Source organism: Tauraco erythrolophus, chromosome 6, assembly GCF_009769465.1.
Source record: "Tauraco erythrolophus isolate bTauEry1 chromosome 6, bTauEry1.pri, whole genome shotgun sequence".
Lineage (NCBI taxonomy): Eukaryota > Metazoa > Chordata > Aves > Musophagiformes > Musophagidae > Tauraco > Tauraco erythrolophus.
In genome coordinates, this window is record NC_141470.1 from 22940286 (window position 1) to 22956205 (window position 15920).

The 15920-nt window shown below is 40.6% G+C and overlaps 1 protein-coding gene across 1 annotated transcript in view; it reads right to left on the bottom strand.

Moving 5' to 3' along the window:
- CSTF3 (cleavage stimulation factor subunit 3) overlaps positions 1–15920 on the bottom strand; it is a 53479-nt gene that overhangs the window by 8143 nt on the left and 29416 nt on the right. Inside the window, 10 exon segments of the mRNA XM_086613682.1 lie at positions 1466–1540; positions 2676–2792; positions 3162–3271; positions 4346–4508; positions 4707–4784; positions 7805–7931; positions 8038–8072; positions 8170–8236; positions 9649–9746; positions 10139–10171. Of these exon segments, the coding sequence (XP_086469808.1) occupies positions 1466–1540; positions 2676–2792; positions 3162–3271; positions 4346–4508; positions 4707–4784; positions 7805–7931; positions 8038–8072; positions 8170–8236; positions 9649–9746; positions 10139–10171 (903 nt within the window).

Genomic DNA, 15920 nt, shown 5'->3' on the forward strand with positions numbered 1-15920 from the left:
TTTATATAGTATCAGTGCTAACAAAGAATCCTGGGATATAATAAAGTTTTTTACTATATCTGAAATAATCTTCACTCACAAAATACAGCTAGTAAGTCATAGTAGAAACAAGACTGCGTTGTGCCTCTATGTTGTTTTGCTATAAATACTGAAGCAAAGCTTTTTATATACTTTTTTAAAAAAAATGGAATATACCTAAGACCGATCCCCTGAAATGACAATAGTTAAAGACAGATTTTTCAAGGAAGAGGAAGTAAGTAGATGAATGCAATTTGCATAAGCTGGTGCCTTCAGAGAACTAGAGTATCGTTTTTACTTTTTATTGTAAAAACGATAATTTTCCAATAAAGTTAAGACATCCATAAGGCTAAAGAGGAGCCAAAAGGCCTGATGAAGCATTTTACTGTACATTATACAATCCAAGACACAAATCATCTTGTCTGCAAATATATATATACCTGATCAAGGAAACGATGAATGTGCTATTTCACTCAGTGACCAATTTGTGATTTGCATTTCTTTGGGATCTAACTTTCCCTCACTCTGAATTAGCTCACAAATAACAGCATTCCTCAAATAGAAGGAACTGGTATATGGTCTCTCAGAAAATGTGATTTGAGAAGCATTACGATCTGACTTTAATGAACAAAACACGTCAGTAAATAGATACCCTTCCTCTGACACTGATTTGTTGTTTAATTTTAGACCTCAGAACTTCTTTTTCCTTCTCATGCTTCGTCAAGTCTATTTATAAACTAAAGAACTTTTCGAGGGGAGGTTACTTTCTCACACCATTTGTTCAGCACAAGTGCAGCTGGCACTACAGACAACGCTGTTTACCATATAACTTAAGCAGCTGTACAGCAATACTCTGATACTTACATAGAATCATAGAATGGTCAGGGTTGGAAGGGACCTTAAAGATCATCTAGTTCCAACCCCCCTGCCATGGGCAGAGAAATCCTCCACTACACCAAGTTGCCCAAAGCCTCATCTAACCTGGCCTTGAAATTATACATGGTGAATTACAAATTTATTTGCAAACTACACATACACAGTACGGTGTATTTCTATGTAGGGAGAACAACGGGCAAAAGGAATGTGATTTTAACCAGTTAAGGGCAGGCAAAGTGAAATTTCAGTTGAGCCAACAAAACACACACCAATTCTTATGAGCTGTGTCATGAAATCTTTAATATCTTGTATTTTCATTGCTTGTTTTAAGAGATTTTCCAGAAGAGACACAGGAGAAAAGTGCATGTGACTCAGTGTACCTAAGTGGATTAAAAGGTATAATTATTAACCTTGCTGAAATTTTAATCTAATTCTGTTATCTCAGTACTCCACCTGCTCAATCATCCTTGTGACCCCATGAACTCCTGTAAGTACTTCCCCATTCTTTGAGTGCCCTCAGGTGAACTGTCCATGCAAATGTGGAAACGCTCCATACTAAGGATCGTCTTACCAGGGTGGGATCAATGTCTTCAATCGCCAGGAGTCGGTTATATATGCTGTGCACTTTCTCATACTTCATTCGACTCTAAGTAAATAAAAAGGAAATACACACTGCTTGGTAATACTAGTACAAATCTCGTGTGAGAATACAAAAACGAGCCTGAAGAAAAAAACTAAAATTTTTCTGTTTCCTTTTTCCCCCAACTGAACACTATGGATGTCAGTCCCTTTACTCAGATGCATTTTTTTTGTCTTGTGCAGTCATTTCTTCCCACATTTAATTTCTCACTAGTGCTTTTCAAGAGTCTCTGAAGTCTTTTTCTAATTTTGTAATACTGCAGCAGAACTGCCATTGTAGGTGTTTGGGATAAGAAGATTGTTCCCTTTACCTCCATCTAACAGTAACGTGCAGACAGCCAGGAAAACCACCTTCTTCCCTCTCCAACCGACGCCTTTCAAATCACCCATTCTGATCCCTGCCAGCTGCAGCCTTCCAAGTTGTATCGTGCAACCTTAAAAAACCTAAACAGCCAGTACGCTTCAGATACAGGAAGCTGCACTGAAAGCCCAGGAAGGCTTTTTCTTTTAAGGGCAAAGGGGTTATTTTGCTGTTGTCCTCAGGATCTTCCTGCAAAGGCTCTTCCATGTTATGGTAAGTAGGCAAAATGTATCTTGCAGAGGACTCCATAGTCCTCATCTGATCAGTGGGAAACGGCCTTTATTCCTGATGGTTCATGTGCAAAACCAACCCTTGTCAGGGCACTACTTGCTGCAGAGGCTGGTCAATAAAGTGGCAGCCTGGATAAAGAGATTTCTCAGGAAAGCTGCAGTATAGGGTGCCTCCCAGCTTGTGTCACAGCCATGCAAATACAAACATTAAACCCCCAAGAATTAGACAGGAAAGGAGTTCTTTATCCTCGGAAGAAGCTGATGCTCTGTTAAATGTAAATCTATCAGCCTTTCAACTTCACAGTAATTTGAAAAAATAGTCAATATTTAAGCAGAAGGACAGCAGATTTTCAAAAATTTTGTAACTCATACTATGGGCTTTTCCTCTCCATTTCGTCAGCTCAGTCTCAGAAACACTGAATGAGGTTAAGGCTAGAAGAATCAATAAATTAATTCTATAGAATTTTGTGTATTCAGTATGTTTCAAATAAATGACATTGATGAGGGATGTCTTTGGGTTTTAACGTCAGTCCATCACTATTTTTGCTCACCTCTTCATAATCTGCATATGCAAAATAAAGAAGCATATTCTTCTTTAATAAAGTGCTGATCGCTCTTTCATAAATATTAGCAGCCTCATCACTGAAAAGTTTAGCATTGTTCATGTCCTGTTATAAAATAAGCATGATAATATAATTGTTCAGCATCTGTGACAATGAAGGCCAATCTAAGGTATATCTTTTGTGTGTGAAAAGTCCCAGTGAACTTCCATGCAGTGCTCCAATAAAGAGATAATCACCTCCCCAGTACTTCAGGAATCGCAGAGTCAGGCCAAAAAAATGCCCCCCCAACCTAAAACTGGCCAACACTAAAATAGTTTTTCATAATTCTTAGCTCAAATGCAAATATTTTTATTTCTTAAAATAGCCTCAATTTTAAAATTCTGAACATGACATAACTTATGGTGCTAAATATTTTTCACCCTCCCCCCCTCAAAGCAATGAAATAAGAAAGAAAGTCAATGGCAATCTGCTTACCCCTTTCTCAGCTAGCAGTTTACTAGATTGCTCGAGGTACTGTGCAGCTTCATACCAGATATCTGGGTGATGTCCCAGAACCAAAAGACATTGTTCATAGGCAAACATAACTAGGGGGAAAAAATGCAAGAAATATTCATAGAATCATAGAATGGTTTGGGTTGGAAGAGATCTTAAAGTTATCACTTAGTTCCAACCCCCCTGCCACGGGCAGGGACACCTTACACTACACCAGGTTGCTCGAAGCTCCGTTCAACCTGGCCTTGAACACTTCCAGGGATGCAGCATCCACAACTTCTCTGGGCCACTTGTACCAGTGCCTCACCACCCTCAGAGTGTCAGAGTGAAAAATTTCTTCCTTAGATCTAATCTAAGTCTACCCTTTCTCAGTTTAAATCCATTGCCCCTTGTCCTGTCACTACACGCTCTTGCAAAAAATCCCTCTCCAGCTTTCCTGTAGGCCCCCTTTAAGTACTGGAAGGCTGCGATAAGGTCATCCCGGAGCCTTCTCTTCTCCAGGCTGAACAGCCCCAACTCTCTCAGCCTGTCTTCATAAGAGAGGTGCTCCAGCTCTCAGATCATCTTTGTGGCCCTCCTCTGAACCCGCTACAACTGATCCATGTCTCTTCCAGTGCTATATATTATTGCTGTGTATTATTCCTTGTATATTATTGCAGAAATGGTACCATGTTGCACAATGGAAGTACGAAATACAAAAAACAGCAAATAAATCAGACAATATAAACACTAATTGCCTTTGAATACAATGATTAATTGCCTTTGAATACAATGATTACAACTGCAGTTCTTTTATATTGCCAAGGATTTTATGAATCGTAACCATCAGCTAAAACCTGCCTCCTCCACAGAGGAAGAAGCAGAAATCATTCAAGAACGTCAGCCATAAAATCAGGCTGTGATCCACCATCTCCTGACCTCCAATGAAAGGTCAGCGGCACACGACTATACCACTGTACCCCCAAATCCATGTATTACTTTCAGCTTTGCTTGAGTAAAAAACCAAAGAGTAGTTTAAAAAAAAACACCCACACAATTCAAGGAGCTCAATCAGCTTCTGCTCCAGCATGGTCCCTGAGCACTGAATCACATAATTACTTACGCTGGAGGTCATTAATGGAGCTAAGAAACACAACTGTACGTGTCCTAGTGTGGTATCTAATTACCTCTTTTTGTTATAAGAGTTTGATCTTCTGTACGCAGAGGATTGCTCTTTTCCCACTGGATGTATTTCTTCCACATGTCTACCTGCTGAGCCTCTTGTGGGGTGTTTTGTGGGGGGACAGAGGGAGCGTTGCGGTCCAGACCTTTCATCACTGTCTCATATTCCTGAAACAGAAGCAATGTTTTGAACAGCAGATTTAAACACAATAAACATTTATTTTAGGTTATGCTTTATAAAACTGACACAAATATTTTAGCGTACTGACTTAGTCTAATGCACGCTTTCATTTGAAAACAAGAATCAAGTTTAATGCTAGTTTGTAGAATTAAATAAAACAAAGAAAAGTCAACAGAAGTTTGTACCTTTGCTACACGTCGTGCGTTCATATAATCTCTACTCCTGTCTTCAATCATCTTCTTGGCTAAGTGAATATTGATTCCCTGAAGAAGGGTGAAAAAAGGAATTGGGAATGTGCAATTTCACTCTGGAAATACTGAATCTCATTTCATGCAGAAAAGAGTTTGAAAGAGGATGCAAAAGCAAGCTGGATGGGCAAAGTTATTTCAAAATAATAGTAACCTCAAAACATACTGCATTTATCCTAATAAAAATATCATAAATGGGCAAGAACTTATTCATCAGAGAATAAACTCACTACTAAAACCAGCAGACCTGAAGCATCTCAGCACATTTTTAATCGGTTACACCTTTCAAAAATACAATGAACTTCACATAAGCCTGCTGGAGGAGAGAGTGGAAAGAATGTGCTTGTGATTTACATCTTTCCTTTTAAAACCTGGCCAATGCCTAGTCAGAGCCCCAGCTCCCCGCCTTGCTGCTGCCTACTGGTCACCAGGTGAGGACTGAGAGGGCACATGAGCAATTCAGTTTTCTTGGACAAGTAGTAACAGAGATCAACCTCAAAGCTCTGCCTTCTCCTCTGTTGCTGAACTAACTGACGGCTTTTAAAAGAGGTTATATTCAAAAAATACCCTGCCATACGCCTACCTTTGTCAGGTAAGAGAGACTTGAGACCTGTCACTGCAGAGAGTGACAGCCATCCAGGACCACACGCGTGTGCAGAGGGCTCTGCCGCACTGCTGGGTGGGAGCAGCAGGGGGTCCACATCTCAACATCGGCAATACAGGCCAGGTCACGGGATCCCAGGCATGAATAAAATCTTGAAGAATCGCTTTTATGGCAGGATAGGCAACTGCCCCCTTGTTCACACCTGTGTCAGGGCGGATTTTGCAGGCTTTGAGGAAGGCGAGCGCAGCTTTGAGTTGGGCACTGCCTCGTTACAGGAGCGAGGTGCCGCCTGGGACAGCTGTGCAGGCCGGTCAGCGCACAAACCCGGCAACGCTCCCGTCAACCCAGCACCGGGCTGAGGACACAGCAATGCTCTCCCGGGATGCACTCCCAGCCCCGGGAAGTGCAGGTGGGTTGCTTTGTGAGCCAAAGATTGTCACTTCTCTGTCTCTCTCACAGGTGTTACCACTTTTGACTATTTGTTTAATTAAAGATACTGATGGGCTGATGTTGTAGCCCGGTGGCTACCAAATGAGCTAAAAAGAAGCTTGAGAGTTATTTTAATTGCAGCAAATAGTCAGTAACCTTTTGTGCTGACAACTGCACATGATCTATGTGTTGTTGGGCAGCTGATGTGCAGAATCGTTTCCCCCTCAAAGAGCCCTTCTGGTGAGCAGCATCTCCTTCCCTGTGCCAGGACACCTGCAAGCAGCAGCCCTGTCCCTCGGGGCCAGCCTAGCCAGAACAGGGCGTGTAGGAACCTGTGTCCAAGCAGAGTGTTGGCCCTCAGCTTCCAGCAACTCTGAACAGCTGGAGCTACTGGTCTGTGTTACAGATGTCAGCCAGAGCTGCCTCAACTAGAAGATACAGAATGAGTGTAGGATAGGTTTCAGCTATTGTTTTGATGGCCTCTCTCCCTATTAATGAAAGCAGGAGGAACGGCGGTGACAGCCTTCGTTTACTACGTGGGAGGAGAAGAGGAGGTTTACAGAGAAGTTGTACTGGGGATCTTCCTACACAGGAGGAGAAGGCATGTTGCTATGTTGCTGGGTATCTTCCCTGGTGGTCAGCAGGCTATCTGTGGTATCCCTGAAGCCTGACGTGGTGATGAGCTCTTACAGTAGATGCTAGTGGCTGTGGATGCCAGCAGATAAGCCCACTGGCCCTATTAAGGTCAGAGGTCACCAAGCCTACAACTTGCATAATTAGCAACGAGGAAAGAGAAATTGTCCCTTCCTTCCTGCTCAGCATGCAGCTGACCCACAGCATGCCGGCACCCGCAGCACTGGGCGCTACGCAGGACAAGGGACAGTGTTCTATGAGCATCCCTGTGCCATGGTTTAGCCTGGCTGGCAGCTAAGGTACCACGCCGCTCGCTCACTCGTCCCCCTCGGTGAGGTAGGAAGAAGAAAATTGGGAAAAAAGGGCAAAACAGGTAGGTTGGGATAAGGACAATTTAACAGAATAGTACAAGAAAAACAAGAAGGGATAATAACTACAATACTACTAGTACAAAAAAAGACAAAGTGAGGGCTACAACTGCTCACCATGTGAACCAGGACCTCAGCCTGCTCAGGACCTTCGAAGCGAATGCCCCTCCCCTGCTAGTTCCCCCAGGATATACTCTGAGTATCAAATAGCCCCCTGGCCAGGCTGGCTCAGCTGCCTGCTCTGCGCCCCTCTCAGCTTCCCACGAAAAATTTCACTCTTTCGCAGCCAAACCCAGGACACCCTGCTTGATGGTGCTAAGCACGAGGGCACCTACCCTCAGTCCCGCATGCTCATCTCCGCTGACTGGGGTAGGTCAACAAGCCATTACCAAACACGCTTACAAATACACTACAAAGGTGCTGCTACAAACCAGTGTGCGAGGCCAATGAGCTGAGGTTATGCTTGCTGAAGGCAGTGTGGTAGCAGACTCAGCTGAACTGATGCTGTAATGCCTTCAGGTGAAGGATGGTGAGAAGCATTCTACATGTACTTGAGACCATATAACTTAACACCGTGAAAGAACTCCAAACCATCACAGCTGAATGCTATTTCACCCTGTTCAACTATAACTGAAAGGAGGGGAGTGCCTCCTTGGGGAAGCAAGCCCTCACTGCCAGCTGATCTGCTCTAGCTTCTGTTAAATATATTCTTCATCATTGATGATTAATTCACTAGCAATTCCACTGGGCCAACTGGGAAATGGGACAATTAAATGTATCCTATAGAAAGTCTTTAAAATAAAAAACAATTATCACTAGGGTACCTGTACAGTTTCGCCACAGGTCTTGGTACATACTGCACACAGAAAACATGTTTATACTGCCAGTCATCTTTGTTACACATAATTATTTAGCAGATACTGTTTGGGCACCATACTTAATTATATGTTGTGTTTTTTTTTCTTTTAAATGTCACAAAGAAATTTCATGTTCTTGATTACCTCTTCGTATTTGTTATAATCTCTCCAGAGCTGCTCTATGTTTATCATTGGATTCACACAGCCACGCTGGTAAACCCTACGGACAGCTGTTATCCTCTGGTTTTCTGCATAAGATCCTACTGCTTCTCTAAATAGTGGGGAGAGAGATTAATGTCAGCTATTGTAGATCATAATAGGTATGAACATCAACATTGCATTAACTGAGCTTAAAAGAATTCTTTTAAGATACTTACACGCCCTTCAAAAAATTGATGTAATCCACCCAGATCTATGTGAGAAAAAAATATTACATATAATGAAATGAACGTTGAGTTGTACTTGTTACAAAGTTAGAAATAAAACATGTTTAGATAAAAAAAACATACCTGGTATGACATGATTTCCATGCCAATCTTATCCAGAGCAAAATCATATGCCTGAGCCATTTTTTCTCTGAGGAAAAAAACAAACCACAAAGACCATAGAGCAAGTCTTTAGTATTTAAAAAATTCTTTATTTAAGAGTATTCTTTTATGCAGTAAATTCTAACCAAACACTGTGGTATGTAAAATATTCAACAGCTGAGAGTAAAAATTGGCACTAAGATAGCTTTAAATTCTGCATTTACATTTTTGTTTTATTTTTTTAAGAAAATTGTCTAAATCTATTGGTGGCAATCTAGCATACTAACAGTTCCCAAGACTCCCCTCCTCCTTAAGTAAGTGGAAATCCATGTGCACTGGCAGGTGAGAAGATAGAAAACAGCTGCTCTCTACATCTTCTTAGCAGACAGAGGCACCCATGGTTTCTTTTTCTTTCTTAGACTTCCCCAAACCTTGTTGTAATTCTCCAGGAACACCAAAAGGCTGGGGCAATCAGGAGTAGCTCTTTCACATGATTTCCTATCCCCTTGAATTCAAAGTAATTTTCCTGGAACTTAAAAGTTTTGTCACAGAACATTTCCTTGGTCAAGTTTCAATGAAAACAGCTTTTTCTCTCTCCTACTTTCCTCCCAGTTTCCTTTACTCAAACATCTTTCAGTACCTTACTACTTCCTTGACCACATGAAAGGGCAAAATAGAGGAAAACTAAATTAGACAAAAAGATACAAGGGGTGCTAGTACTTTAATTGTTTCTAAACAGCCTTGTAAAAATAAAAGATCCCTGCTTTTTTTCTCTTAACGCATTAGTTATGTTACCAGTAGTAACACGAAGAAACTATGGCAGGCTGGGAAAGAAACAGTTTATAGATGCTGAAAGGTACTGATTTTTTTTTTTTTTTGCAACCTCCAGCAGGAAGAAAAAGCCTTAAGCTCCATCCACAGGTCTATAAACAATCAAAACGTAGTGACTGAAAAGGGATGATGATTAATACACTCCGAACTTTTGACACCCTGATTTTTAATGTCTTTTTATGCCTCCTGAAACTTTCCCTAATTACCAAACTATTTAGTATTGCTAGTCAAATACACTACCCCAGCTGGAAGCCACGCTGAATTTTGTGGAGACTCTAAACAGAACACTAAGGGGGAGAAGAGCAAATGGTCCCGACTGAGGAAGAAACGTGTTTCAGACTGGCTCAAGCACTCATCTCATCTGCAGGGAACCGGCACAGATACACCAGCTACTCCCCTGCCCTTGTCCCACCTTGTTATATGGATCCAGACTAAGGAAACAATTTTACCCAGCAAGCTCAATTAAAGAAACTTTAAAGAAAATGTTTTCTAAATGCAGATTATATGTTATCCCCCCTCCCAAAACACTACCACGAGATCCCCAGGCAGGTTCCTCCCCACCCCCTAGTCAAAAAATCAAGAGATTCACCATAAAACTAGAATAATTCAGAGCAACTCTATTAAACTTACTTGTAACTAGGCAGCTTCCCCTTGGTTTCTCGTACATAAGAAAGGTAACATTTCCATAAATCAATGTGTAAAACCTTCATAAGGCATCGCTGAAATAACTGTTTAATACATCAAGAAGACGTGATCAGGATTCCAGATACAGAAATTAGGCTTCTACTTTTAAAGACATACAGTATGAATTAAAATAATCTTTGTAATTATGACTGAGATTTGTAACAAAGAATAAGTTACACTACTCATCCGTTTGACTAAAGCATCTCCATGCTATACCAAGGAACTGGAGAGAATTAAGCAGAGAAATTCCTCTGCGTGCTTCATTGATTACACAGCTTGGTAGCAACAGCAAATCGACTTTAGTGATAACTTCTTATCTCTTGTTTTTGAACAGCACATTCAATGACAGCCATAGCTCTTTTCGATCTGCTTTAGCCTTATCGCAACATACTTGTTCTTGCTATAGAGATATATTACATATATTGATAGGACTCACCTTTTCCACTTTGTCATAATTTTTTGCTTTAATCTATAGGGAAGCAGAAAAAAACAAATCACTTAAGAAACTATTTTAGAATAGTAGAAATATATTCTTCATACAGTACTATAGCATTCCAGTTTGTACTTCGGCTGCATAAACTACTTACGTTGTAACACCATATAAGGCTGCAGAAATATAATCACACAAACCCCATGTACTTTGCTTAGTTTTTCAAAATTTGAGTATTTTTATTTTATTTTTCACTTCCATTAGGGTCAAAATGCAGGTATCAGTAGGTAAAGTTGCTTTCCTGTATTCTGGTTTGGACATCCAGACTTAGCCTCCTATTTTAAGGTACTCTGTTGCCTTAAGTGCATATATTGATTTAGGTAGCAAAGCCTCTATATCTACTAGGACTTAGTAAAGGTAAAATACCATATTTACAAAGCTAATATGCTAATAACTGTTTTACATTTGAATATTTATTTATCAAAGTACACTTTGCTGTAATATGCTGATGATGAATAAGAGAAGAATAAACCATGGAGAACCTGTTTTTTGACAGGTGCCCCCAGCCCTGGTGCTCCCTTCCAGGAGGGACCGAACCACGCTCACATCTCAGCCCTTGTTTCGTTCAGACAGCAGGCACACCGCAAGGGTACGGGGTGAAATCTAGGCTCCATGTAACAGGTTGCCTTTCAGACAGGACAAAGAAAAGCAGGAGACAGATGTAGAGGGCAGGCTGGCACCCTTCACGTATTTATTAGCCCCAGTTACTTTAACATACCAGGCAAGCTGTAGAGACATACCCAGAAGAAACAAGGAAAATCTGCAATACCTCTAGAAGATGCTTATCTGTGTTGAACTAAAGAGCCTTTAATGAAATAAGGATTTGTTATGCTGCATTGCATGTTTTTTTAAAGCATCAAAACTCCCTTTTAAATCTCACTGCTCTTCATTTATTTAGGGGATTGACAGCTTTTATTTTCGTGTGAAATACGAGAGTCACAGGAGCTGCTCTGAAAGCCTTTCCTTTGCCCCAAGGAGCACAGCGGTAGGCAGCAAACAGCACCCTTTCGCACCAGATTTAAAAGAGTATCATTTTTATATCATTCCCATTCTAAAGCACAAAAGAATTTTTAATGGAAGCTTTAAGAAACATCAACTCATCTTAGGAGGCCTAAAATAAATGTGCCCTGTCCTGCACCGTGCACTGCCTTTCCCGTCTGCTGATTCCTGAGTTTCTACACTCCCACAGCACCCCAGCTTCCAAGGGCCCTAACAGAGTATCCCCATTTCTCTCTCTCCTGAACAAGACCAATCAAAAATGAGAGAATTCAAACAAGTTTTACAGAATAACTTTAATAGCACACAGCAAAGACCGGACCCTTGTGTCCGTACCACTTTCAAACTGGAGCAGGTTGAAAGGATTTCACAAAATCCAGGTTTGCAGAAAGTTAAGCTTAATTATGTCTCGCACGCACGATTTTCACACAGTCTTTTGCAACCTACTTGGTTAAAAGACTGTGACCAGAGAAATGACTGATTACAGAAACAACGGTGCTCTGAAATAACATTTAGCTAAAACCAGGAGGCAGCACGTCTGTGCTACGGAGAACACCTCTAAGCCCTGCGGTAAGACACGCTGACCCCACACGCTCTTAGGTATGAGTACATATCCTACTGTCGCTCTCTTACGGATTTTGGTGACAAGAGCACAGTCTTTCAATCTTTGAAAAACACTTCTAATAATTGTAGCGTTGTTTAAACAGAAGTCTTTTGTGGACGCGAATTAAGGAGTCTGATGCTGCCCTATTTCTAGTTGAAGGAAAATAAATTCTCATATTTTAAATTTCTCCTCCACTGTAATGTCCAAAAAAGACATTTCCCATTTTTACTTCATCCTTTTTTGACAGTAGAGTAACTTTTCGGGTTCCTCAGCACGTCTTAGAATATGACGAAAATGATCCAACTCTCACTAAAGAGCCAGAGCTCTCAGTCTACACCTCCCACCCTCTGCAAATTCCTTTTATCCTTGGTCACCAAGTAGAAAAGAACAAATGAATCTTGGTTTGTATGTCTAGCACAGAGCACAGCTGCCCGCACTTTTTTCCCCTTACTCAAGTATTCAATAAGATGAGGGGAAACTTTTTTTTGTAAAAAAAGAGTGAATCCCCAAGAGATAGTATAAATCTTTTTTTTGGTGAAAATTAAGTAAAATTAATCCATGGCTTTGCCACTGACAAAATAACTTTGTTATTCAAGAATAAGACCAAAAATAATTTCTAAAAGCTCAGAATGAAACGCTGTAAAAGCAGGCAGGGCAAAAATTAGTGTGCCCTCCAGGTTTAGCCACATCCAAAGTGTTTTCTGCAGGTCCACCTTGTGTTACAATGCCAAAGACAGTTCATAGACGTAACTGACAGGGCTGTGAACGCTCTCTGCCCGCTCGGCATGTCTCCCTGCGCCTTGTCACTCAAAAGCCCAATGACAACTATTTCTCAGCACAAGTCACCTAGGCTGACCTCAGTAATTGTACAGAGCATCAGGTAAGTGCATAGTAATCCCACTTAATTGTTTACTAAAGCAGCTTTATTAGTGCCTGGCAGCACTATCACCAAGCAGCATCAACAGACGGAGCACAAGGAGTACTTAGCCATTAGACTACGGGCACTTCCAATAACCAAAAACCTTGAAAAGTTAAATGTTTTGCTAAGGAAAAAAGGTATGTTCTTCATTTGCATGCGTTATGATTCAAAGAACAAAGTATTTTCTACATGAGTTATTAGAAATATGAAAAGCTGCTGACCACATCTGGACTTCAAGACAGTGTTATATATTTATTAAATCCACACAAGTGGTTGGATATTGATATCTGAAAATTCAGAAATCTCGGTACTGATGAAGTTAGGAGGTTGGCAACCAGCAGGATTTGTTAAAAGTAAAGGAAAAGAGAAGCAATATTGGCCAATGCTTACTGAGTCTCCCTCACTAGAGAGTTTTTAGGAAGGCCCCAGAGCCAGAGGGAAGAGCAGCTGTCTCTCCCGCAGGAATCTGTTTGCTTTTCTTGGCTCACTGCTCCCAAGCAAGCATCCCAGCAGCCCTGGCTCAGGGACACCACAGAGATGGGGAAAGCCCATCACTGGAGAGGGCGCACGCTGCCTCCAGGACCCACCGTCACACATTTCTGTTACGTTTCTTGTTTTTCCCTATCACAGACACAGGAACAGGCAGTGGTTAGAGGTGGACAAGCATTAAAGGATTGACATTAATACTGTACTTTTGTCCTTAAAAAGAAATGCAACACAAGTGAACTATGCAGCAGATAATACAATTACAGCAGATAATCTTTCAATTTCTAACACTGCCTATATTCCTATTCTGATTGCTTTAATTCAAGGCAGGCGTTACTCTCACGGAGGCTAACACATAGGAGCGTCTCCACCACGAATCCACCACCTACAGAATAAGCTTAGGTACATTGTCATTCTCAGGTAAAACTGGAATATATGAATATCTCCCCTCCATCCTTGAAGATTATACAAAGGCCACCCGGTCTGACCAGCTATAGCACTCCTGTATTAAAACACATCTGACCTTGCCTTCCTCTGCCTGTGACAATGAGAAATTCCACCTGTCTTGCTGAAAGAGTAACTTTGGATTTGATGCTCCAATAGGAAATTTAAGTCACTACTGTATCAGCTTTGTACAAGACGAATTCATAGTAACAGGGTCAAATTTCTTCCCAGAATACACAACGTGCTTCCCAATAATGAGCTTCACAAACATTCAAAGGCAAAACTTAACCCATAAATTACATGGCATTTCACCCTTTTTAAGAGACATTTGTACAATTTATGATTACGCAAAGCAAGAGACTTAAGACTACTGGTAGTTGTCTAGAAACATACAACACAGACCTAAAAGTTTGCTTGTTTTATTTTAACCTTTTCAATGTTTCTTGGTTTTGACCAAGCTCCTAAGGAAACTAGGTCAGCAGGTGGTACTTAAGGCTCTCCATGGCTTTTTCTGCCATGACTCTCAATTCCTTGTTCTGGGCCTCATCTATTTCTATATCCCACCTCCTTTTCCTTTTTCAATGGTTCTCTTCCAAGGGAAAAAAAACCAACTTCTTTCTCAAGCATAAAATCTAACATTCCCTTATCCACTGTCTTCAGCTCTCCCCTTGGTGAAGTAGCCCCTCTTGCCCTCTCCCCTCCCCACCACCCCTGCACTGCTCTCAAACGTTTTTTTGGCACTTTTTTGGAACAGACACCTGAAGACAAACAGTACACTCTGCTGGCAGGCTGCACCGGCTGGCGAGCGACAGGCTGAGAGAGGAGAAAACGCCACAGCAGCACTGGCATAAACTTTCCAAGGATTAGTCCATAGTGGCTGGTATTTCCTAAAATCTGGTTTCATCATAAATACTACCATGTATGCAACATCTATCATGTTTTTTTTAAAAAACACATAGATAACGTATGTTTGAGAGTACAAAACTGCAACAAGAGCATACATGTATGTATTTAGAAGTATTGCTTCATTTATTAACTGAAGGGAGCTCACTGTCCAAGACATTCATTCACAGTTAGATAATGAGGTATTAGGCAATTTAAAAGTTATCATTTTAAAAACAAAATCAGACTATGCAATATTTATCATAATTGAATCCATGTGTTGATCATTAGCTTTTTTTTTTTTTTTACATCTTGATTGTCAGGGTAAATAATCAATTACCCACTGTCAAGCCCAGTGGGATGTAATTTAGGTGTCTACTAGCATAGAACTGTAAGAGTAATAAAACACACTCACATTTCTGTACCTGTTTCCAAAATGCAGGCTAGGCCTGGCTGGAGAGATGTTTGCACTTTATTTGCAAAATAAATATGGCTCAGACCATAGCAGTTCAAACATTTCAGACTGCCTCAAAGAAACCTGATCTTTGAAGGGATGAAGAGAGTGTAACATGCTAATTCATTCTTCTGTCTTCAGCACATTTGGCCTTTTGCTATTTGTTGAGGCTTCCAGTCAGTGACTAATTGCATGAGCACTTAACATGACAAACTCATTTTCCTACAGGTCAAATAACAGCAATTACCTTTGCAAATAGCAAACCAAGCCCTGTTCAAGTACATGAAACAGAGGTAAATGCGGGACTAACATTCCACTTGCATGTGCTCATTAACCCAAGGAGGTTGGATTACAGCTGCCTGGATAACTGGATGTAAATCTTACGTATGCTGAACAAAGCACATATTTCATTTGTGCAAGATATTCTAAGGCTCAACCAATGAAATCTGTTACCTAAAAACATCAGCATATAATTGCAGATGTAATTTCCGTAATATATAATTTTACTACAATTTGTACCAGACAAGGATTGAATGATTTGGTATTTTTGTAGTGTTCATTTGGAGTTTTGATATTCCTTCTGAAAATACAGCTTTTATCTTGCTATTAGTAAAGACCGCAATAAAGAGATAGTACACTGAGTATGTGAAAACTCATCTTCTCAAAAGTAATAAGATGACATTTTAAGTATTTTCATTCAATATGGTGTAATTTTTCATATTCACATGGTTACAGGTCCCTATTTCAAAGTCTGCCACAAAATAGGACTGAAAATTCCTTAAAATTATTCTAAATGAAATGCCTCCAACTACTATTACGTGTAGTATTTCTAGAGCTTCCACAACCACGGCATTACATCCCAATTTAAAGATAATGTTTCCACTAGATACATCATCACTTGCGAAACTGTCTCCTTACAGCATGCAGTCACAGCTGCCATATA